Consider the following 25807-nt stretch of genomic DNA (forward strand, 5'->3'; position numbering starts at 1 on the left):
TGGATTATGTTTATTGATTTGCGAATGTTGAACCAGCCTTGCATCCCAGGGATGAAGCCCACTTGATCATGGTGGATAAGCTTTTTGATGTGCTGCTGGATCCGGTTTGCCAGTATTTTATTGAGAATTTTTGCATCGATGTTCATCAGGGATATTGGTCTAAAATTCTCTTTTTTTGTTGTGTCTCTGCCAGGCTTTGGTATCAGGATGATGTTGGCCTCATAAAATGTATCCTTTATTTTTGTATCCAGGTTACTTAAAGCCTAGCACAATGCAGATGCTTAATATCTCTTGACTAAATAAGCAAATTAGAAATTCCGTTTGAGTTTTCTATCCCAGCGTTTCCCAGCTTATTTAATTACACATATTTGGGGAAATATTTCATGGAGTTTTATTCCCTATTCCTAGATGGGCTGAGAGGTAAAGGTAAAAAATGGGAAGAGATTAATAAACATTCACAGCCAAGTCGCTGTAGCTTACCGTGGGACAGTACCAATTTTAAAAAAGAAAAATGTTCAATATTAGAAAAACAAGAGGAAGTAGACATCTAGAAACTAGATGGACCTCTTTATTAACTGAGTAGATACTGAAGTTCTGGGAAGCCAGTTATAAGGCTTTCCCAATGACCATAATCAGAAATAGTATGTTGGATACAAAATCTAGTTCCAGGTAATTAAAAATTATTAGAGTTATTAGAAATTAAAAGGCCAGTACAAAGGCATTCTGGCATAATCATTTTGACAATCATTGGTGTTGATAAAATGTTCCTAATTAGTAGTGTTGTGTTTATATGTTCATTGGAAGGCTTTAAACCAAATAACCATGTGAAGAAGGGATCAATTCAGGAGATGTATACACTGCATTAACGTTTATATAGGTATGTACAGTCTTGAGATTTTCATAACATTGGGCTTTAAAATTATATGTAAAGATGCTACTTCAAACACACTTAGCAGCACAGGTGTTCTAATTTATTTTGACATTAATTGTTAGGTGCTCAGAAATTCGATTTTGGCTTTATTTTCTTACTAAAGGACTGAGAACATATTGCAGAAATTTCTGATTGTGTCACAAAATGGAAAGGTGAATTTTCTAACTGGGTTACTTTCCTACATTCCCTTCATCCTGCACCTAAACACCTTTCTCTCCAGTTTCATGTTCAGATGAATTGGAAAATGCTTTGTGGTTGTGGACTCTGACTTACCAAGGACTTCTTGATAATCAGTGAAACTTATCTATTGTATGGCTAATATGTAACCCTGAAATATCTTTCATTCTCCTGAGAAACAACAACAAAAAGATGGTGAAATATCCCATATTATTCTTGGATCTTCCCTACTTACCCTTTTCTCTGTGCCTCCAAGCATCCTCATCTCATATAGCCTAAAACAGTCCCATCGATTCTATTGGCTGGGCAAGGTTCTGTGCCTTTTTTTTTTTTTCGTTTCACTATCATGCTCTGAACACAGTAGTTTCCATAGAACAGAATGCTGTCTTCCTTTTCTTCATTCATCAGCTGCTTGTCACCTAATCCCTGATCCTAAAATTTGACTGAAAGTCACAGGCTATAAATAACAAAATCCTGGAATCTGGTGGTGACCTTGTTTCCTTTGTAGCCTCCTTGCTCCACCGGCAGCACTTGACACATACTTACAGAGTAAGTCTTTGAATCTGTGACTGTTTTCTGTGTCATTCCTCGCTATCTGCCTTCTTCTCTAGCCTTACAAATGTAAGCATTCACCCAGAGTTTTGCCCTCAACCCTTGTCTCTGTGATGTATTCTCCACATGGATTATTTAATCTAATTAACCTACTTTTTTCATGCAATATAAGGAATAGAGCTGTGGTATAGATCCTGTCCAAACCTACCTTTTTATTATCCATATCTAACTAAAGTCATGCATCAAACTTTAGCATGTTTAAATATAATGTATTTTTTCTAAAACCTGAAAATAATTTTTTTCTCTTTCTGATCTTCTAAAATCTTAATTGTACTCTATTTTTAAATTACTTCTGTTTTAGAATCTGTAACTTCCTTGCCTTTCCTCTTCATTCCTCCATTCAAGCCCTTACCATTTCTTTTCTTTACTATTGTAGTAGCCTCCTAATTGTTCTCCATGTGCCTAGTTTATTCAATTCTTGTCCCTCAGTCCTGGCTCAAGCCACCCTATTTATTCCTGCTAGGTGCCATCCTACAACACAGCTAATCCCACCACTTTGCTGCTCATGAGTCTTCAGTGTTTGCCCACACTCCATCTAGAGAATAATATCTGTTTGTCGTCAACCACAAACATTTACAACATAGCCTCATCTTGTTTTATTGAATTTATAAATGTATAAAATAGATAAGCAACAAAAAATATCCTAGCATTTAATTTTCCTTTCTTCGTTTTTTTTATTCCTCATTATAACCAAAGCCAGCTGTGGATCATTCCCAAATACATCTGCCATTTTTCTTTCTATGCCGTTCCATGTTATCGTTATACCCATCTCCCCTAATTTCTAATCCTTGAAACCCTATCCGGCTTTCACTATATATCACAACATTCTATTTCTCTAAGAAAACTTCCCTGGTGTTTGAATCTTCGTAGAAGAAATTGATGATATGTGTAAAGCATTTTGAGCTATACTTTGGAAGTTATTCCTTTCTGGTATATTTTATATTTTGCCTTTTTCATAGTCATGTAGCTGCTGCTGCTGTTTTTTTTAAGCCATGTACATGTTATTCCAAAACTAAACCTTAAGATTCTTAAATGTATCTTATTCTCTTTCTCTAGGATTTGTATCACTTCCAGCAGTTGATAACATAAATTGTAGCATCTTGATGTTTGCACGGTATAGTGGAATTAAAGAGAAAAGTTAGGAAATAGAAGTTGGAAAAGAATAAAGGTGAAGGAAAGAGAGAGACCCTATCCTTTTAGGGAAGATGATGAATCCTCTAATACTTTCAGGGACAAAAACTGCAAATTGATTCTTTTGGGAGGTCTGACTCAAAAGAGTGAGTCGAGGTTAATATTTGAGAATATATAACACTGGGAATGGTGGTGTTTGATGTTGAACCAGTTCATAGTTAGTTAGCTCCATCAATTTCAGATGCAGCAAAAAAGAACAGAAGCAAGATTCTATCACGGAGAGAATTTGGTAGCATTCAACCCTAATAAAATCGACTGGGTGTGGTGGCTCATGCGTCTGTAATCCCAGCACTTTGGGAGGCCGAGGTGGGCGAATCACGAGGTCAGGAGTTTGAGACCAGCTTGACTAACATGGTGAAACCCCATCTCTACTGAAAATACAAAAATTAGCCGGTCGTGGGGGTGCATGCCTGTAATTCCAGCTACTCAGGAGGCTGAGGCAGAAGAGTCACTTGAGCCTGGGAGGTGGAGGTTGCAGTGAGCCAAGATCATGCCACTGCACTTCAGCCTGGGCGACAGAGCAAGACTCCTTCTGGGAAAAAAAAAAAAAAAAAAGTTGGCAGTGGAAAAGGGGGTTGTAAAACTTGAGAAACAAGTTTAAAAACAAGAGATTGTGCAAAAAGAGGCTGTAGATAAACTTCCTCCTTGAGATTCAAGAGCTTCAATCTCTTGGTGATGAGCAGTTGAAAATATTTCCACTTCCCTGCAGTTGGATAAGCACCACTGCTATTTTGACAAGCTTGGCTCCCTGTGCGTAGCTAGGATACAGCTGAATTTTGATTCCATGAAAACTCTTCGGGAAATATTTTTACTATGCCACTAGCATTGTGCATTGGTTGCTTTGCCATGTGTCTAAAGGGATATATTAGGAATTAGTGAAACTTAATAGAGGGGCAAGCATGGTAAAAGACAGGAAAATAGCTTCTGACAGTAGGAGAACAAGTGATGGTAGATGACAGGCAGCAGTGGAGATCTTGCTGAATGGTCTGACTTGTTGATGGATGGCTATGGAGTGCAGAGAATACAGAAGCATCAAGGAGGACTGAGGTGTTTAACACAGATGTCTGAGAGTGGGTGAGTGTCATTTCCTGTGATAGAAAGAAAGGGAAGAGCTGATCTGAGGTGGTAGCAGAGTAAGCAGGACTTAAGTTATGTTTTAGCCTTGTTACCTAATGTGTCTGTTGGATAACTAAGTGGAAATGCAGTACATGTGTCTGTAATGCAGCATCAAATGACATTGAAGTCATGGAACTGTTTGAATGAAATAAAATATATATAAAAACAAAGGATGCTCTCCTGAATCCTGGGGCATTTCAATATTAGAGAGAAAAGAGCCAGAATTGAGCAATGGCAAGGTACTCATTGTCTGTGTAAGAACTGAGATTTGGCACAGGAAGGGAAACAAAAAGGGATATCAATTTTTTTTTGGGGGGGGGACGGAATTTTGCTCTTGTTGCCCAGGCTGGAGTGCAGTGGTGTGATCTCAGCTCACTGCAACCTCCACCTCCCAGGTTCAAGTGATTCTCTTGCCTCAACCTCCTGAGTAGCTATCATTACAGGTGCCCACCACCAAGCCTGGCTAATTTTTGTATTTTCAGTAGAGGTGGGGTTTCACCAGTTTGATCAGGCTGGTCTCAAACTCCTGACCTCAGATGATCTGCCCACCTCAGCCTCCCAACGTGCTGGGATTACAGGCATGAGCCACTGTACCTGGCAAAAGGGATATTAATTTTTTTTTTATCTATCTTTACTATTAAGCATGTTCTGAGTACCTTTACATAATTCCAACAATAATCCTATGGGATAGATGTTAACATTCTCATTTTAAGGGGACGAACTTCAGACTTAATGGAGTTAGATAATTGAGCTTTTTTTTTTTATGTTACTTATATCCTATTTTTTTTTGTTATTGAGTTCTGCTAAATTTCCCAGGCTACTTTCAGAATGTAGGCTATTATCTAAGGTATATGTGGGCTTTTATTTTTATTTGGGAGCTAAGAGCAGCCCTGAAGTCAGACTGCCTTCTCAGCCAGGTGTCGTGATGAATTTACCTCCTATTCTCTGACTAGTGCTTATCAAGAATAGAATCAGAAGGCTTAGACAGTAATTTTACATGTTAATGTCCTCTTAACTGGGAATTAAAGTTATCCCGAACTCCAGGAGAATGACAAACCAGAACAGTGAAACATGATTGTTCTCATTTTAAAGTACCTTAGCAACAAACACACCTACAGAATGTTTAAGACACTAGTCTCCTTTCCTTTTCTCTGTTATTTTCAAGCAAGACTAAGTCATCTTGTTGGAGATTCTGTACAGAGTAAAGCATAATTACATGGTATTAGAACCAGAAAATGAGTTATAGATCTATATCTATATACCTATTTCTTTGTAGAACGCCCCTATTTATCTGTCTACTAACTATGTCAGATATGTATTTTTGTTTTGTTTCATTTCTTTTAAACATTTTCTTTCAACAAGCTTCATTGCATATTTCAGCTCCTATCTAGCCAAGGGGGTGGAAAGTCAATCTCTATTATTTTATGCTCTCCTCCAGCCACAAGTCTTCCCTTGCACTGAGCTTTCAGGCTTTTCTGTATCAGTCATTAGCCACTGATATGCCTATTTCCTATACATCATGGTACCATCATGCCTTTTCATTTCACTGCATCCAAGCCTAACTCAACACAGGGGAATCTTTGGGGAAGCTGACTAATGACCAAGGGTCAGTCATGCATCCTGCAGCGTCCCCTGCTATTGGGCTCCCTCAAGTGAACAGTGAATAAGGCTTCACCCTCCTGGACAAACTCTGCCCCCTTGTCTTCTCTCCTGTCACTGCTGGATTTGTGTTTGTCTGTTCCTCTCCTTCCCCCACTTCTCCCTTCTTTTTCTTTTCTGTTTCTCTTTCTCTCTCTACCCTAAAAGATCCTTTTATTCTGTATTACCCTCCCAATGGAAACCTCAAATTTTCTGTCATGAATAAAGGATAAATGTATTTAGTTCAGGCAGCTATTGCTTCCAGTACTGCTAAAATTCCCTTGGGCACAAATTTTAAACAATAGCCTAAAAAGGTAAGAAAAAAAAATATCAAAATAAAAATTGATATATCAAAAATTTTACATCTTACATATATTTAAATACAGTGATCATATCACATATTAGCATTCTTTCATGCAAACAAAACTAACCTTAAACACTTCTTCACAAGATTTTTTTTCTTGGTCCTTTAATCATTTGTGATATTTCTCTGTAGACTTGATCCAAACATTTTCCTTTCTAAAATTCAAAGATCAAAACTAGAATCAGTTCTTTGAAATGATTTAATGGAAGCAATTATACTCTCAACTCATTAGGTCTTTCATTTTTCCTTTTTTTTTATTTAATAAAGCACTTTTGAAAATTTCATACCAGGCCACTTTCCTAACTGTTCTTGAGTTATAATTCTGGCCATAGGTACTTCCTTTCTCTTCAAAGCAATGTTTAGACATCCTCTGAAAATATTATTACTTAGTACCTGGCTTCTTCTGATGAGAGGAGATTCCTATTTTCTAGGAATTTTATAAAACATTGAACTGGAACAAAGGGTGTAAAAAGTGATAGTGGAAAAATTAATACATTTAAATATATTCATGTTGTCATGTTTTCATTTTTAATATCGAAGTTGAAAATAGATAAGACTGTGCATGAACAATTTTAGAAACCTTTGGATTCTTCGGATTTGCCCCCGCTCCACGATTTCTTATTGAACAGTCAAGTATTCTATTAGTAGAAAAAATATGCATCTCTGGAGTACTGCAGTTATGTTTTCATAGGATCAAAGAATCACAGGAAAGTCAAGATGAAAGTAATTTTAGAGGTCACTGAATCTAATCTTACAACTGGCGGGAAACCGTATCTCCCTGCTTCTGAGAGGTAGCAGAAAACCTTTGCTTAAGGGAGCTCAATCATGAAGTGAAAGGAATATGGTTTTTTCATTAGACAGACAGGGATAAAAGCCCTGATCTGCTACTCGATCAAATTTTGAAACCATTTTGAGCTTATACGAAAAATACCAACTAGTATGACTGCTTGCAATAAATGAAAAAAAATATCTAAAAAGATGTCGTATTGCATGATAGGACAGTATATAGGTGATCTCTCCCTACTTCACACACTTCCGCTCCTTTCCAAGGCAGCCTATGCCTTATACTACATAGCATTTGATTATTTGAAATCAACAACCACTGAATCATAAATTTTCCTCTTCTCCAATGCAATGGATTTTTCTCATTTTCTATGTCTTGTCTTTCCTGATACGCCAGGTTTCCCAAACCCCACTATCATCACCTTTGCTACCATGCTGTGATATCCTCTAGTTTATAGGAACCCTTCCCTTAGAATACCATGTCAAGAAAAGCACACATGTGGGTAGAACTCACACCTCCCATGAGTGGGCATTTTGCTTAATGCTGCCCAAGATTGCTCTTTCTTTTGTAGCTAACTTATCCATAATCATTAGAAACAGTCTATGATATTCAAAGCAGTGACATTGGCTTATGTCTTTTGAGTAATTTCCTCATTTAGGGGCTTTTCCTGTGAGTAACATAATATATTCTAAATTATATTCTGAAATCCAGTTAGAAGAGAAGACAGTTTAAATGGAGCTGGGGATCCTGTGGCCGTATAGGCTATGCTTACATCTAGGCCAATGGGAATTATCTGACTCGTGATATTCTTTTATAAACATTTTCACAACATTTTAAATAGTTGCAGTTTTTGAAAAGTCCTGAAACTGTACTTTTAATATTTTAATTATAATCTTTTAAAAGTTTAGGTGGATGATTTGTTATCTTAGAGTATTTCGAGTTATTTAACTTCATGGACATTGATCTAAACTGAAAATGAAAATCCTTCTCCATTTCCTGTCAGACTGATATAAGCAAACTGTTAATTAGGGAAACTACATTCTCAAGATTCTTTACTTACTTTTTGTTACTGTGGAACCATAAGAAAGATTTTTAAATTTATTTCCTCATCTAGAATATGTGCACATTCAACTTGAAGACTTTTAAAAGCCATTTTTACATCTGAGATTCTATGGTCCTGTGATTTCTTGTGCCACACTCACAGCTCTTATTGATGCCAGATTCATTATATCCATTTTTACACAGATCTGCAGGGTTTAAATCTGATACAATTCAGCAGTCCAGGGCCTGAAACATGGTACTTTATTAATATTGATCCGTCTGATGAATGTTGAGTCAAATAAAGCTCTGCAAGATATTGGTTCTAAAATCCTGGCTCGTAATTTCAGGATGGTATCCCCATAGCTTCAAACTCGAAGCATATAATTAAATGTGAAATGGTCTCATTTTATCATGGGAAGAAATCAGGTTGGTGGTCAGAAGGAAAGATTTTTCGATTCAGTTTTAATTGGTAATTTTCCTTTGGGAAGCTTGAATAGCTATAGTTAAAGGAATAAGATATCAAATAGCAAACCTATTAATGAATAACTACCCAGCAGGAGAAGATAGGAAGACTGACTTTTATTTTTAGAAGTCGGAATGATTTGAGAGAGTATCTGTGATGGGTGACTTGTGATCTAGGATACAGCATAGTTACTTGCAGAAAAGAAAGTGAAATAAGCAAATATCATCAAGCCATGCACATTGAATTATATTTACTGATATATCTCCTCCTGTAGGCAGTGATGTGTTTAAAAGTGAGACATGTCTTTCTACTTGTTTCTATTTTAAGTGACTGCTTTGACAGGTCTTAAAAAAATAAATAAAAAGATCATTTTCTATCCTGCAGATTTAGCAACTGCCCTTAAGTGTCTGATCTTGTCACGTTTTCAGTAGAAACAACATTGGGATTTGCTTCCACGGTGATCTACCGGTCAGTGATGGCCAAAACTAATGACATTGGAATGACAGAGTACTTTGCAAGCTACTAATTATTTGTCATAATCTCCTAGTGAGGAAGTTACTAATGTTATTACTTAAAACATCCCTTGCGTTTTGAACTTGCAGGGCACTTACAGATTCATTGGTGGCCATGAAGAAATGACCATTTGTCCTCTTCTTAGTAGGAAGCAAGGAAGCAGTCCCAAAGTCACCCTGTGTCTACTCTGATACAATCATGGGACTCAAGCTTTAGGTTCTGAAGCGGCGTCCTAGGCCTTGTTGCTTTCAATTCCGGCTGAATATACGATGATTACATGTGAGATATCTTTAATGTGTTATTCTAATTTCCAGAGATAGAAGTTAATAAACAACAAATTAATTCCAATGTAAAACTGCCCCTCCATGACAAAAACCAAAACCTTTTAATATAGTGATTTTCACTTGGAAGACAATACAACATGCAGATTTGGCAGCTGTAGAACATAAAGCCATCTGTCATAAATTAGTCCCCTGTATTTGGAGTAAGGACCATTCTAAGACACTTTCAAATTACTTTTCAGACTTTCGAATGCTCTACTCCTCAGCCAGGAGGAACATCTGTAGGGTGGCTCTACTGCGAAAGAATATTTCTCTACTATTATATTGATAAACTGTGGCTAATATGTTAAGCTAAATTTATAATCAGCATGTGATAGTTATACTATGATTATTGATTGGTTGATAGATGATTCTGTCCTTCTCTGCTAATAGGAGACATTGAAAAGGAATCAAGATTTCAATAAAGTTATTAAAATGTGCCTTCACCTTAAAACTGGACAGATTAGGAGGTAGTGCTAGGATAATATTAATGATAATAGCAACCACAATACACAGGAAAAGAAAACCAAATACACTACGTTTTCACTTATAAGTGGGAGCTCAACATTTAGCACCCACGGACATAAACATGGGAACAGTAGACACTGCACTCTATTAGAGGGGAGAAGGAAGGAGGGGAGAGTGGTTGAAAATCTACCTATTGGGTACTAAGCTCACTGTCCAGTTGCAATATACCCAAATAGCAAACCTACTCATGTACCCCCCCATATCTAAATTGAAAGTTGAAAGATTTTTAAAAAATAACTATATCTTGCCTCCTCCTGCCCCTCTCCCTAGCTCCCCAACACATGCCTGCATGTGTGTTCTGTGACTGAACCCCTCCACAGCTGACTGTGGGTGGAATGAACTTATTTGAAAGCGTTTTCTCCTCATTGCCAGAATTGTTGAAGTATGAGGTAGATCAGTTATTTTCAACTATTGTTTGCAACCAGACCACAGCATGATTTATTTGGTATAATTCAAATTGCTGTGTCATCTGCTTGAAATAAGTATGACTATTGTTTACCCAAATATGGCTTGGGGTGGTACATAAACAATTGCTGCTGGTAAGATCAAGCTGCACGTCCTGGCCCTCTGCTCCTCCACCCACACCCTGGTACATCCACTTTTGAACACCAGTGGGTGAGGTCAGTGGCTTGCAACCTTGTTTGATTATACATCTCTACCAGTTAAAAAGGTTCTAGGTGACTAGTACCTTTATCTGGTTAAAAAGATTCTAGAGAAATACATTTTAAAAGGTGCCAATGTAGGTGCACAAAATATCTCGGCTCACAGCATGTGTCCCATCCAACCCATCTCTGCGACTTTGCAAGCCAGCGCTTTTTGTGCACCTACGTTGGGACAATCTCATTCGTCCTAACCTCACTTTCCAAGAAGGGAAATGGAGGCTTGAAGAGACAAATCTCTCAAGCAGGCAGAACTAAGAGGACAGGTAGAATCTGAAGGCAGACTTTTGGCCTCCAGATCCCTCGTGTTTAGCCAAGTGGGGCTGCTGGCCTGCCTCCTCCTGTGGATGTGAGCCTTAGACAAATCCTGCTGAGTGCTTCTAAGAGGTAGAAAGATGAGCGAGACAGGCAGACACAGACACAGGCCTGGAGGGCTTCCTGGAAGCAGTGGTACTTGATGGAGCTATGCAAGAAGTGAGGAGGGCAAACTAGTCAGAGATTGTGTGTGTGTGTGTGTGTGTGTGTGTGTGTGTGTGTGTGTGTGTGTGTGTGTGTGTGTTTTCCAGGTCACAGAATTGGTACTCACAGGGACGAGGGTGTCCCAGCCAGGAGAGATCAACTTCATTAGCAGGCCTAGAAAAGCCATGGAAGCTTCCAGCAGGAAACTGATGCTACTAGAGCCATACTTTAGAAAGGACAGGGGAAGTTAGTTATGAGTGAACAAGGGTGAGAATGAACGTGACTGGAGTGGCTAGGAGGAGGTGCCTGGTGCTCTGAGCAGGGGACATCATAAAACAAATATATGGTTTCCTGACCGAAGTGGTCTGGATACGAGGGAAGGGGTCCCATGTGATGCTTGATGTCTGTGAAGGTAGACTAGCAGGGATAGAGGAAGGGTGGCAGTGGTGAGCCTGGCTGTGCAGGCTGCGATGAGTCAGGCTGTGGGGAACTGAGGGCTGGAAGGGAGTTGGGCATTGTTTATGGGGGTTGCATGAGTAAAAGAATTCCTGATGGAGACAGGAGATGTGGAAAGAGAGGTAAGAGGGGATCGTTGGGACAGAGCCAAGTATGAAACACAAAGAGCCGGGGCCCAGCCTCTCTGCTATGCCAGCAGTGATATTCAGGCTGGATGACTGTGGCAGGGACTGTCCTATGTATTGCAGGATGTTGAGCATCCCTGGGCCCCACCTACTAAGATGCCAGTAGCAGTACCCCCACTCCTATAGTTATGATAACCAACAATCTTTCCAGATATTGCCCAATATCTCTGGGTAACATCACTTGGTTGTAAACTACTTTCTTAAATTATAAAAAGGTTAGATAGGTTATAGTTGATATATTTATATGTATAGGTTATGGTTGATGTATTTATATGTATAGGTTATAGTTGATGTATTTATATGTATATAGAGAGAGTCTCATGCTAAGGCAGGGTCTTCTCAGCCTTAGCACTGTCAATAATCGGGGCTGAATGTTTACCATGGACTGTACAGTAACCAAGCTATTGACTTTATTCCCTGAAATGTTAGCCGATTGGCCTGATTAGTAGAGTATCAGTACTCAATAAGAATGAAGTAGAGGCCAGGCACAGTGGCTCATGCCTGTAATCCCAGCATTTTGGGAGGCTGAGGCAGGAGGATTGCTTGAGCCTAGGAGTTTGAGACAAGCCTGGGCAACATGGTGAAACCCCATCTCTATAAAAAATACAAAAATTAACTACTAACTAGGCATGGTGGTGCACACTTATAGTCCCAGCTACTTGGGAGGCTGAGGTGGGAGGATCACTTGAGCTTGAGAGATAGAGGCTGCAGCAGGCCATTATCACACCACTGCACTCCAGCCTGGATGACAGAGAACCTGTCTCAAAAAAAAAAAAAAAAAAAGAGAGAAAGAGAAAGAAGCTGAAGGCATGCTCTTTCTTGAAAATCTATCAGACCTGCAAGGAAAACCATGTATGAAAGTGACCCAAAGGAAGTTGAGAAATGCACAGAATGACCTCTAGAGGTTCCTTTTAGCACTAATGATCCCTGAAGGAGACTTACAGACCCTCATGAACTGACCCCAACCAGGCATTGACTTGCGGCTTTTTTCCTCCACATTGGCCGGTGCTGTCACAACACTCACTACAGCAATTCCTCCCAACCCTGCCTTGCCCTCAAGCCTCTGCTGCTGGAAATGACCACTGGCCCATGGTCCAGAGGGTGTGGCTGGCACAGCGGAGGAGGAATGTGTCTGACTTGTATGTGAAGGTAATGACTGGGTAAGACACACAGCGTGCGCAGAACTGAGTTTATGGACCAGCCTTCCATGTGAAATTTGACTTTTCCCTCTTTGCTGAATTGGCCAGGTTAACAATGGTTACCCCTCGATTACAGGAAGCATGCGTGCTACAAAGCCTCCTTGTAGACCCACATGGCCCTCAGATGAGCAATTGTTCAGATTTCTTTTCTTTTTCTTTTCCATGGGAATAAGGGTTCCTCTCTGCAAAGCACATGTTTTAGGGTTTTTTATTTTCTTGCCACCCCCAAGGGCCTGGTGATATTTTTCTTTACCATGCATTAAACAGAATCTGGAGTCTTTGTGGGGAAAAAAAAGGCAGGAGGGAACATATTAGTTAAAATGTTTCTAGGTACACTACCAAGATGTACCTATTTATTGATATACAAATGACATAAGTTATTGAATGCTTGCTGTAGGCATTCTCTGTTCTAAGAACTTTGTAAGAATTGACTTAACGTAAGTTACTTCATAGCAGTTCTATGATGTAGTATTGTTATTATCACCACTTTACAGATAAGGAAATAGAGACATGACATACAGAATGACATGCTCAATGCCACTCAACTAGCAAGTGATAGAACCAAGCTTGAAACAGCTGATCTGACTCCAGAGTCTGTGCTCTGATCTACTATATCACAGCGGTTTCTATATGTGCTATTCTCCTAATATATACTGTTTGAAATACATGAAAAAGAGTAATTTTAATAGAATGAGATACCTATTGGCAATATTGAAGTTCTCATACTTTTGTCCTCTGCTCCAGTGAGCCATCTAGAACCACCTCTGAGATCTATGTGCCCTCCTTCCAAGATCATCTTGGGGGATTCTTATAGGGGAAATTCAAACTGCTACCCTCAGGGGTCTTAGTGTCCTTGTCTCTATTTGGATTCTATAATGGAAGTGGGGTCTATAACTGTAGAGTCTGTCCTCCAGTTTGGTCTGCCATCCACCAGTTCAGGTCACTTCCCTCCCCACCTCTCTGCTGCCCCTGGGAGCCTGGGCTTTCCCACTGAGACGCAGCCAGGCAGAAAACACCTTCCCGGTATTCCTTCATGCCCGCTTGTCCTCCAGCCTAAACTTTCCAGTCCCATTATATCAGGAGGTTACTAGGTAATGCACTACTCACTCAACGGAAAAATTAATTTGAACATCCACATCACTCTTCCGCTTTCTATCTTCAATCAGTGATCACGTGTTACCTTCTTGTGAGAACTTCTCTAACTTTCCTATTTAAAATTCTCCCTCTGTCTCTCACACACACGCACGAAACTCCCTTCTGCTTTACTTTTCTTCACGGTGCTTTTATCAGATGGTATTCTTATTTTTCTATTCCCCCTCCTCCAACTCAAAAATAAACATTATGAATGCAGAAATCTCTATCTGATGTATCCAACCTTGTATGCCCAGTGCCTACACAGCACAATTAGTTCATAGTAGACACTAAAAGCTTTGGGTTGAACAAATGAATAAACTGTTTCTCTGGGATTAACGATTAGGGATTTGAAGCCAATAAGAGAAATAATATAAAACAGGGGAGCTTTTCTTAATCACATTCAAAAATATCAATGCCTAAAATACTGTACATTTTCTACCTGGTATGCTGGAAAAAGTTGAATAGTAACCAGGTTACTCATACAACTGACAATAGGAATAAATGTAAATCCAAATCCCCCTTTTGCTCAGTAAACCATTTGTTTTCCAAACAATCTTTTACTTTGTCACTGATTACATAGTTCTTAGGTCCTACCAAACCATGAGGCTATAACAGAGCACAGCACAATATGGTTGATTTGTTGATTTGGTGTTTTAAACTAATTCATGTTGTTTGAAATAATTATGACTGATATTTGTGTAAATGCTGACACTGGCATGGTCAATGCCTGGTCAAAAATTTCTATATAGGACTTGTTTGGGGATTGCAAAGGGCTAGAAATTGGCCATAACTAAGGATCTTCATTAGAAGTTTCCTTTGAAAAGTTCCATACTTATTTCATAAGACTGAGCCACAATCAGTTTTTTTGCCTGAAAACGTAGGAGAGCTAATAGAGAATATACCACCCTTAACCACTGAATGTGACTGAGATTCTTAATACTCTGAATACTGATGAACTAGAGCATAGAACAATATTTTATTGTCAGTTTATATCAATATGGTATATTTCAGACTGGCCATAATTGGAGCTGCTTTTAAGCAGAATTATAAACCAACCCCCTACTTTTATTTACTTACACGGAAAGTAAACAATCTAAAAATGAAGTCTTTTATTTTCTGAGGTATCACCCTGTAAATATGGATCTCTTTTCAGATGAAGTGTTCGTAGGAGATAGATTTGTCCCTATCTAAGGAAGATGAGCAGGAGGCGATGTAATTTATGAGCTGAACTAACAGAAGGGTGCTGAGTTGGATTTTATTAAACTAATATTATGGCTGGCAAGGATGGCATGTCAGATGTCCTGTTCATTTTAAAGATCATGCCATTTCAATAAATCATTTTTATAATTTTAAATACATTATATAGGTGCAATGCCAGTAGAGGGTATGTTTTATGCCAGACACATTGGTTTGCTTCCCTACATCCTGTGTTGCTCATTTCATTTTCTAGAGATGTAGTTATCAGATTATTTTCATGAGCTAATCCATAGTTTACTTATTTCATAGTCTTGATTTGGTGCTGTTATGCTTATTTGATTCTTCCTTGTACATACATAGTCAACTCACGTGAACATCATTACAGTGTTTCTCCCTTCCTTCTTGCACAAAGAGCTAAAGGAATCTCCTGTTTTAATTCCTTCGCCCATGTAGTACAATGAGAAAACAATACACAAGGTGCATTTGGGGAAATTTACCATAAGATTTCATCTGAAAAAGTTGTGTTATGTAAGATAGTGCATTGTATTTCAGAATATTTAAGGTTGAATTTTTTTTTACTGTGTGAACTCTATACTATTTTCTTTTCTCCCCTAACTTCCCCTCATTTAACAGCAGACAAACCCAGGGAGCACTGAATGAATCCGATGATCCTGAAACAGGCTGTCTAACTGATAACAAGCCAACTTCTCGACACTTCTATCCTGTCGCCTTGCTGCTTGTCAGCTCACACCTGCTAGTTGTGTGGCTTATTTTAAGTCTGGCATTGCTCTTAGCCAAATACCAATAAGTTTTATGTTGTATTCCTTTTTCTTTTCTACAAATGACAATGAACTTTAAATCATGGGGACAATGCTGTAATATTTTTACATTTTCAAGTTCACAGAATTTAAAAGAAAATGTTTAATTTGTGTTTTTGTTTGTTTTTCCTAAAATCTGAAAAACAGAAAGTACTATGCATTAAGTGGATTATTTTGCTCTTTTGTTCATGGAAAAGTGTTTCCCACTGTTAACTAGCTCAAGAAGAATTTTTAAATTACTGTCTTTGGAATAAGACAAAGAACAGAATCCTGAAAGCTTGAAGTTCTGAACCTCCTGTCCTCATCCCATTAAATTTATTAAAGAAATTAAGACTGAATTTGCACAAACACTGAAACCCTGAGACAAGTTCTAGAGACGTGGGAGGTTGCAGACTTTATTTCCACTGTGCTAATATCATAGATGCCATCTGCTGATAGAAATTTTTTTTAACCTGTTTTACTTCTTCGCTGCAATTAACTCTTTTCTGTCAAGTAACTTTATGGAGAGAATGGCTATTTATGTTTTGTAATTAAATTACCTGTTTGTATCTCTTGTTTGGGTTGATTTGGCTTTCAGAGGACTTTTCTATTCTTTTTAACAAGGTCTTGTTTGTGTCTTGATGTACCATTCCCAGCACTTGTGACTTTTGTACTGTCCGTGGACAAGCACTCTTCCTTTATAAAGCTGAGACTTGGCCCAGGCTGTTCAGAAAGCCATTTTCTCTCTTCCTTGCACAGCTAAAATAATAAAATTAAAATAGAGATGAAATTTTTCTTTAAAAATCTATAGGGCCAGACTTAATAAATTAAATGCCTTATTTCTAGAACCTGCATCCTTAGGGCTACATATAGATTTTAATGTGTTTTAAAGAGAGAGAAATTAATTTGTGGAAATGTTATAAAATGGCAGATATATTTATGAAACTAAAGTGGAGCTGTATTGTGGAGCAAATTATATTTAAAGAGTTTATTAAATTTTAAATGTCTGTTAAGAGTAAAGAGACTTAAGTCATCTCTTTCAGAGGGCAATAATGGTATTGGGCCTGGCCTAGGATTTAATTTTGTAAGATGTATCATCACTTGTGGAAAAAAAAAAATGTAGAGTTGAATCTTTGTTATTTTTACTTGGACTGTTGCTGCAACTCTGCATTAAACAAATAAAGCATATTTATTTATTCTGTGTTTCATGAAGTTGTACTTTTTCCCCTTTCACCAGAGAAGGATGCCGCATAGAGAATGTACTGAAGAATATCAAATGCAGAAAGTATGCTTTCAACATGCTACAGCTGATGGCTTTCCCCAAGTACTACAGACCTCCAGAGGGGACTTATGGAAAAGCTGACACCTAAGTTTACCAACATGTTAATAAACAGGAACACAAATACGTTTCAGTTGGATAATCTTCACCTTGGTCTTTTTTGTTTGTTTTTATTGTCATGAATTTGTGGTGGGGGAGATGATCACAGATGTTTGCCAAAATCTAGGAACTACTTGAATTCATTGTCAGCATATTACTCTGAAAGAAATCCATTTAAAAAAATCTTACATGACTCAGTACTGTCATTTCTAGTTCTAAGTTTCTATGTGCTGAGCCTAGCTGATTGTGATTGGTTCACAAAGTATAAATTTCATTCATGAGTATTTAAATGTTTCTGAGGAAACATGGATCATTTCAGTAGGACTTGGGGTGATTCAGAGAGCACTACTGTCCATCCAAATGAAGAGAGGAGAGGGGGAAAAGGAGCAGAGTTTTTTTGTGATACAACTTAATAACCTATGAGAACATAGTCAACCTGAGAATCAATATAAGGGATTAAAAGAAAACGTGTAGCCACTCAATTAGGTAGAGTTAACTCGTGATCTGGAATACTGAGGCAGTTTGCAGGTATGTTCCACAATGATCTCTATCATCCAGTCAAGGTGTGACTCTTCCTCTTCAACAGGCATATGCATGAAGTGAGTAAAGCAGTCAACAGACCTTTCAAAACCATGACATCTTTTCAGAACTCTGACTTGGGTTGTGTGATCTAGCTGTGACTGTAGCAATATAGAACGTTTAATAGAGTGATAGGCAAAACACTGCAATGATCTAAAATTGCAAAGAAAATAAAAATGAACATTTTGATACCCAAAATGAAAATCCCCATCAGCCTGAACTTTATGTTGTGAAGTTCATGAATGTCAGTGAAGTGTCTCTGAGATGTTTTTTAGCAGTCATCTTGGTATAAGCATGCAGTTATGGCATAGGTTTGTGTATGTTAATAAGCCTTTAAAACGTATGCAACCACAACAAATGATGATAAAGTAAAACAATTATTTTCTGTTACCCTGAATTTCAAACTTGCCCTTACTCAGTAAAATAACAACATTTATAAGTTTTCCAAAATCCCAAAGTAGAGGTTTCCTTAAAAATCATCTTGTATAATACCAGTATTCAAAAATGGGTAAGGTTAATCACCCCCAATCGCCCAGCAAAAGAGTTGCAAAATCAGAATTACAACCTCTTCTTACTTTTCTAGCCTGTGGCTTGTCCCTTCTCCAAATTGCTATGCTAAATATGCATGAAAATTAAGGGAGAATGCTAGTTAGTTAAAAAGAAATTAGGATTTATCACTGGAATTGAAACTAAGAGTACAAAAGTCTGAATGAATGAAACTTTTTTTCTACAAATTTTACGAATTTATTCTTGTTCCTTTCTCATTAGAAGAACATGCTATCCAAAGCATAAATCTCCCTTGAAAATAACAGAGGCTCATTAAGCCCTCTCTTAGCTATGATCAATGGATGATATTATGCTTTCCATACCGAATGTGATAGCTCCTTGCCTAATATTCCTGTTGAAATAAGGATTCCAAACACATTTCTAGTCCCAGGTTAAGATTTTCAAATTACTACAAATTTTAGGTAAGCATTTGGAGTTTTTTACACTAGAATTATCAATTTTTTATTTTAGCTAATTACCTGTGGGCATTATACTTGAGGCAGTTACGAAACTACTTACAGCCTTTTTAATGAAAATGTGCTGTGTACTTTGAATCCATTCATAGACAAAATTACCTTGATGTTCTCTTAACTCATTCTTTATTTTAGTGATTAAATACGACCTTTGAGTTGTTCAATATCATTTGAAAATGGTAGGATTTGTGGTTATTTTCATGCCCCACTGGATTTAAGATAAAGAGGCTGGGATGACAGAGGCCTCCTCCAATATCTATGAAGCCTCATTCAGCATATCAAATGGTAATCTGAGTTCCAAGAAACCTTAAGTAATTTGTCAACCTGTAAATACTCTTATAAACAATAATTTTTATTTGTAGTTTTAAAAAATGAAACCACTTGACTCAAATATAGAAAAATATTAACTAGAAAGCCAACAGCAGGGGTTTCTATTTTTAAAAGACATTTCAAGGATTTCCTATAATCCCAGCACTTTGGGAGCCCAAGACGGATGGATCACCTGAGGTCAGGAATTCGAGATCAGCCTGACCAACACGGTGAAACCCCATCTCTACTAAAAATACAAAAATTAGCTTGCTGTGGTGGTACACACCTGTAATCCCAGCTACTCGGGAGGCTGAGGCAAGAGAATCGTTTGAACCCAGGAGGTGAGGTTGCAGTGAGCTGAGATCACACCATTGCACTCCAGCCTGTGTGACAAGAGCGAAACTCCATCTCTAAATAAGTAAATAAATAAATAAATAATATAGATGCCTCGAATTATAGTGCTTACTGTAATACAAATGCTTTATGAATTTTCATTCATTAGCATAGTCATCTGCATTTCCTTATAGAAAGCCTATACTGGTGTAAACTTCTAAAAGTGGATTTCATCAAGAAAATGTGTTTCATAGAGACAACAATATTGCTTTTTTCCTGAGAGACAGTTCAAAAATTCTTGAACAACTACTTCACTATTTCTTAAGTTATTAAGGCTAAATCAAAGAGCAAATGTTAAAAAAAAAAAAAAAGCGTTTAAATCTCTCTTGAACGAACACAGCCACAGGCATGCTATTCTATCTACATTTTCACTTAAAAGATACACCAGCAGACCTATTTTAGGAGGTCATATTGAGCCGAAAAATGAACTGAGCAAATGACATTTCCAAACTCTTTTTTTGCTCAAAAATAATATGTTCCCCTTTGATATTAAATGCAGATATCAATTCTGGATTAGTTATTTACTAAGCCCTAGGAAAAACATATTTAAAGACAAGGAAACCATTCATTTACATTTCATATCATTGCTTTTTTCTTTTAAATATTGCCTTGAGGTTTGTCTATACTCTGCCAAAACAATCCCTGAACATAGTTTGGTCAGCCTCATAATTCAATGAGTCAAGAAACCATTTGATCCAGGTGATAAACTGTACTAAATAACAAACTGCCCAATCAGGGCAGAGCTCCACAGACCCAGCCTCCAGCCCTTATTTTATAAGACTAACCCCTCTTCTGAAAAACTCTGAAGGCTTAAAAGCTAGCATTTGGATAGAGGATACTTCCTTTTTATCCTTCAACTATGTATGGCATTTTACATAAAATAAGAGGTAAAAAAGCAAAGAGAAACTGATTTGTATAAAGTAATGCCTTTCTTCCCAAGCAAATCAAACGTCTCCCTATGTAAAAGTTGATAGTGTACCAAGAGACACACTACCACTGGTGGGCTGGAACTAGCTCGTTCTGATGCATAAAAGTTGGTAATTATTCAAAATTTTGTAAGCTAGTTGTTAAATGTAACCATTATTAAATATGAAATTATAAAACACAATGGAATACATTGAAAACAAAGGTAATAATCAAAACATACCACTTCCCAATTATTTTACTACCTTATACTATTTATCAGGACTCTTGAGTCTGTTTAGGTCTATTGCATCTTTACAGTGAAAACAGAATACAATATTGTGCTACTATGGGTCTCTTCCTGACTGCAGATTCTTAACATGGTGTTAGTAGCTTGAAACTGTCCACAGTGGGAGTATTTACACCATAGAAACTGGCAAATGCTATGAACTAGCAATTTTAATTCCTGGAAAGGCAGTTGTTGAGCATTTACCGGCACACAATGAATGCCTTCATCTATTTTTTTTTCATTAGGAAATAAATTATGACAGGCAGTATAAAATTATTAAAATGGTATCAAATACAATCCCTTATCTTCAGATGGCTATAATTTTGTTTTGGTTTTTACCTTCTTTAAAGACTCCTGTTAGGTTAAAAGTCATATTTGATGACTATATTCATAATTAAATTATTAAATCACATTTTCTCTTGATAATGCTTTGCAGGAGAATTCTTAGCAATTCAACTGTAGTCTAAGCAATAACTCAGGGCTAAATTCAGGGAAATATTAGCCCAATCAGATATCACTAACAATGTACTTCACCATCTATTTTGGAGTTTATAATTTTGGCATTTGCTGAAAGTAGGAAAAACAGTAACATATTACTGTGCCCAGATTCTAATAAATGTAGCTCAATTGAAACCTAAACTGTTACATTAAATAAATTACACTCTGGCACTATGCTAAATCACCACAGATATTTTAGGTGTTTAATTTCCAAGCAGGATGGTGTATCATTTGTTTGGTTCAATATACAAGGCACCATTTGTAGTCTTTTAGGAAATAAATTAACTTTTATCACAGATTTAGGAAACTTGTCTAAAATAACTGTGATCATCAGTTACAGAGGGAAGGAAACATATTGAACACAAGGCATCATAGTAGCTGGAGGCCTTAAAAATTATGCACGACTAAAAAGAATGATTTGGTGAGAGATGTGTAGCTGATTGACAATTTTAGTGTGAATTCACATTCATTTAACCTAGCAGCAATCTACATAAGCTATGCTTTTCCCCCCCATATTTATGTTTCTTAGCTTATAAAGTCCCAATATATTATCTTTTGTTGCTTTGGCAGTTTTAAGTTAGAGCTCTGCATTCACAGAGATGCCACCTATAGCAAAAACTATCTTTAAGAATGGGAAACCAAAATGAATGTTTTATATAAAATATTGCAAGCTATTAGGTGTAGAGTTAGTGTATGGAAATTTGCATTTGTTTTTCTGAATCATGGTGCACATTGATCACTCACTGAATTTTATTTCTAAGCAAATAAGAGAGTCAAACATTTCTAAAAGGAACATATTATGTTTTGCTATTAATAACAAGGAGATAGGAAAAATAGTAAGGTAACATAAGCCAAAAAAAAAAAAGTAATGAAATTAGCTGCCCTGAGTTGGAATTTTTACAGATTGCATGCATACTTAGAATTTTAAATTTTTAAAAGATTTGCAATTGAGTATGGTACCCAGAGAGAGTGAGTATCAAGGGAAAGAAGACCTAATACAAGTGATGTTGCCTGATAAATCACATCTTGCCAAAAAGTATATAATTTTTAGTAAATACAGTTCTTTAGGAAGAAAAAAAAAATGTTGCCCTTTCACACTCACAATGTAAATACATTGATAATATTCCCTAAATCATCTAAATTACTGCCAGGTCATGAAAGGACATGATCAATGATGACCTACTGCACTGACAGGCAACATTGACTCAAATTTTGGCAAGATTGCTGTGTTATCTAGATAATACTTGTGATGTTTTTATGTCACTGTCAACATTAAAAATAATTTATGTTAAACTATGAAACTTTCAAAAGTTTGACTGCATATAACTGTATGGGCACTCTCATTTCACTGCATACATACAATACTTTGTATACACAGACTTCTCATGTGAATATTTTATTATTTTATTTAACCTAACATTGAACTTTTAGATTTTTGTGGTACTCATCTGAAAGGTTGGCATTTGTTTTCTTTTTATGTTACATATATATTTTAGATGAACCAATAACGTGTATTCCTAGAAAATAGGAATTTTTTCTAGGCACAAATAGATTGATCATTTTATATTGGCATTTAAGACATGTCATTTTTGTTTTATTGTTCTGTGTAAACCATATTCATTGTACACTGTGTGTATATTTTTGTTTAAATAAATGTGATTTTTATTTTTTATGTTTCTGTCTTTTTCTCCCTATTATACATTGTTTTCATTTTCATCACTACGGATATGTTTAAACTTTAATTAAAATATTAGAAATGTAGCATAAACAATAATCCAATTCCCAGTTAATTTTCTACTGGGCTGCAATTAACAATGAAAAGTTTTCATTGATGCTAGGTTAATCTAATTTTCACCAGTGGAATTTACTTTTCAGGATGACTATTCCATGGAAGCAAGATTAACCACAGTTTGCCCAGGCATGGTGGCTTACACCTGTAATCCCAGCCCTTTGGGAGGCCGAGGCAGGCAGATTACTTGAGGCCAGGAGTTCAGGACCAGCCTGGCCAACATAGCGAAACCCCGTCTCTACTAAAAATAAAAATTAAAAAATGGCTGGGCATTGTGGCATGTGCCTGTAATCCCAGCTACTTGGGAGGCTGAGGCAGGAGAATCACTTGAACCTGGAAAACAGAGGTTGCAGCAAGCCAAGATCGTGCCACCGCACTTCAGCCTGGGTGACAAAGCAAGACTTCGTCTCAAAATAAATAAATAAATATAAATAATAATAACCAGTTTTAAGAAGGTTCAGAACCAGGTGTTAATGCTTTACCATGGAGCAAATCATTAATCTTTGTTGCCAAGATTATGTGTAGTGTCATTTAAACACACCAAGAAAATTTTTTCTTAGACTATTTAGGTCTAATCATTTATAATTTGTTATAGCAATTGATAGTGGGAGGCACATTCCAAAGAGTTTTAATTAGATCATGTTACAGAGGAATTAACCAAATGAGACTCCTGTTTGCATGCAATGAAAGAATGAATTTTTGCCACCTAGAGATTTTCAAAAACATATCTGATCCTGCAGCAAGAAATATTCCTTTTCTGTAATGTCTTCATCAGTAAATGTTAATATAACATGTTTTTCTATAGCTGAGCAGCAATAATGCTGAAGGTAGCTCCTTGGTGAAACAATGCATACTAAATTCTAGCAAAATTCTGCCTGCTATGAAACGAGAAGAGTAGCCTGAATGAAGTAGTAGTACTCTTAAACATCCATATGAAGATTCCTGTGTTTTAAGGGAATGACATCCCACTCAAAATCGGAGTACAACAAAGGACTCAGAAAATTTGTCCCAAGGCTTTATTTTGGACCAGAGAGTAGAATCAGGAGAGCAGGTAGATGTGGCTGGAGTTTGTCAATCTAGAGTCTATTTTCAGCCAAAGCGGCCACGTGGGTATGACTGTAACTCTATAACCGCATGGAACGACACACACTCAGTTCTGTTCTCTCAGTGGTTTTGATGCATAACAGGAATCAGGAACCTAAGTCTTTTAATAAACTTTAAGTTCAAAGAGAAGGCAATGGGAAAAATCACATTTGGGTAGAACGCTGGGAATGTGGTATTCAACTGTTAAAAGCTATCTTCTGTCTCTTAATTCAGATGACTTGATTTTCACCTTAGCCTTCAAATAAATACAGTATTAATACTTCTATTCATATTAACAGAATTAAATAACAGTGAAAATACTGACCTGCCTTTTGCCTAGTATGATGGTTTCTCTCTTCTTAGACCAGTTGACCATAGACTACCATCTCCTTTATAATTCACCTCCTTTGACTTTGAGTATGATACACGCTTCCAACACTCTCTAGTCTCAGCTACCACTTCTGCTTCCTTTCCCTATTTCTTGAATTTAGAAATTGCCCCAAAATCTAGACTTGATATTCTTTGTTCAGTTAATATTCTTTCTTGAGGTCTACAGCTGTTATTTCTAAGGCGAATACTCCAGCACAGGGCTAAAGAATGTCAGCTTTTAAGTTAGAATGCCTGGTTACAAACCTTGGTTCCCACACTGATTAGGTGTGGATCTATGTCAAGTTACTTAATGTTTCTATATTTTCACATTCTTATCTATAAAGTCAGTGTAGCAATAATATGAATTACTATTCTTGTTGAAACGTGAGAAAATGTGTGTATAGCCCTTTGCGCAATGACCATTGTGCTGCGTCTTCTCTGCCAGCACTCGGCATCTTTTCCAATTATATTTTATGTCCCTGGAGTACCACCACTTAAAAGAGAAGGGCTAGAAGAGTAAAAACTCCTTTTCCCTGGCACACTTACCATGAGAGTTCATGATATGCTACAGGGTCTGCCAATGAATCCACTTATACCATATTTGGAAGGCAGAAAGGAGTGGGAGGCAATTTATTATTTTTTTTTACACCGGTGTGCACAGACAGGTATATTGCAGAATGTAAGCAGCAGTTAGACTTCCATATCTATTGCCCACCTACTAGGTTGTCAGTTGAGGTGGCTATGACATCAGCAGTGGTGGCAACCATAGAGTTAACATTTTCTTGTCCTCTGACTAGCAATAGCACTTCGTAGCAACTGGATCGGAGACGTTTGAAGCCAGAAGACTATTAAGGGTCTTGCAACATAAGGTTCCTCCATGTTTTCCAATTATTTTATGAACATCTAATTCCCTGTAATAAATGTTCTATATTATTTTCTTCTAGCAATAACTGGATTTTATATCCATAACTGATACCCTTAGTCTACAGTATATATTTACAAATTTGAAAGTTGTTGATTAACCTTTTGATCTTCTATTTTTATCTGGGCTCCTGCATTACCTTTCCAAGCATCTGCTGGCTATTTGTGAATGTATTAATATATGTATTTAAATAATCACAATTTCATTGCACATACAGCCTTTCCAGGTTTCCTGTCTCTGTTAATGGAATCTCTATCCTTGTCCCAGAGGTTCACAAGTTTGAATCAGCTTTGACTCCTCCATCTCTGTCAACATATTCTGTTTGTCACTAAGGTTTGTCCATTTTACCACCTCCTCTTCATACCTTTTACTTTCTTATTCCTTTAACAAAGCAACTTCCTTTCTATACATCTTTTATTACTTTTATAATTATAGTTCCATCCAAACTAAAACCATAGTTTCATCCAAACTTTCACTGTCTGGTAGTCAATGAAATCTACAGTTTGGCCTCA

At 37.1% G+C, this 25807-nt stretch overlaps 1 protein-coding gene across 11 annotated transcripts in view; it reads left to right on the forward strand.

Moving 5' to 3' along the window:
* The window catches only part of LOC105493295 (inositol polyphosphate-4-phosphatase type II B), an 822839-nt gene extending 800035 nt beyond the window's left edge, over window positions 1–22804 (forward strand). For 7 of the 11 annotated variants that reach the window (XM_011760836.3, XM_011760835.3, XM_071092994.1 and 4 more), the window contains one exon: window positions 15601–16960. In XM_011760836.3, coding sequence (XP_011759138.1) covers window positions 15601–15775 — 175 coding nt within the window. In that variant the 3' untranslated portion in view covers window positions 15776–16960. Of the gene's footprint in view, window positions 1–15600; window positions 16961–17001 lie in introns of those variants that run through there. The other 4 variants (XM_011760841.3, XM_011760840.3, XM_071092996.1 and 1 more) reach the window with 2 other exon arrangements.
* The last annotated feature ends 3003 nt before the right edge of the window (window positions 22805–25807 follow it).

The sequence above is a fragment of the Macaca nemestrina genome, chromosome 3 (genome assembly GCF_043159975.1).
Source record: "Macaca nemestrina isolate mMacNem1 chromosome 3, mMacNem.hap1, whole genome shotgun sequence".
Lineage (NCBI taxonomy): Eukaryota > Metazoa > Chordata > Mammalia > Primates > Cercopithecidae > Macaca > Macaca nemestrina.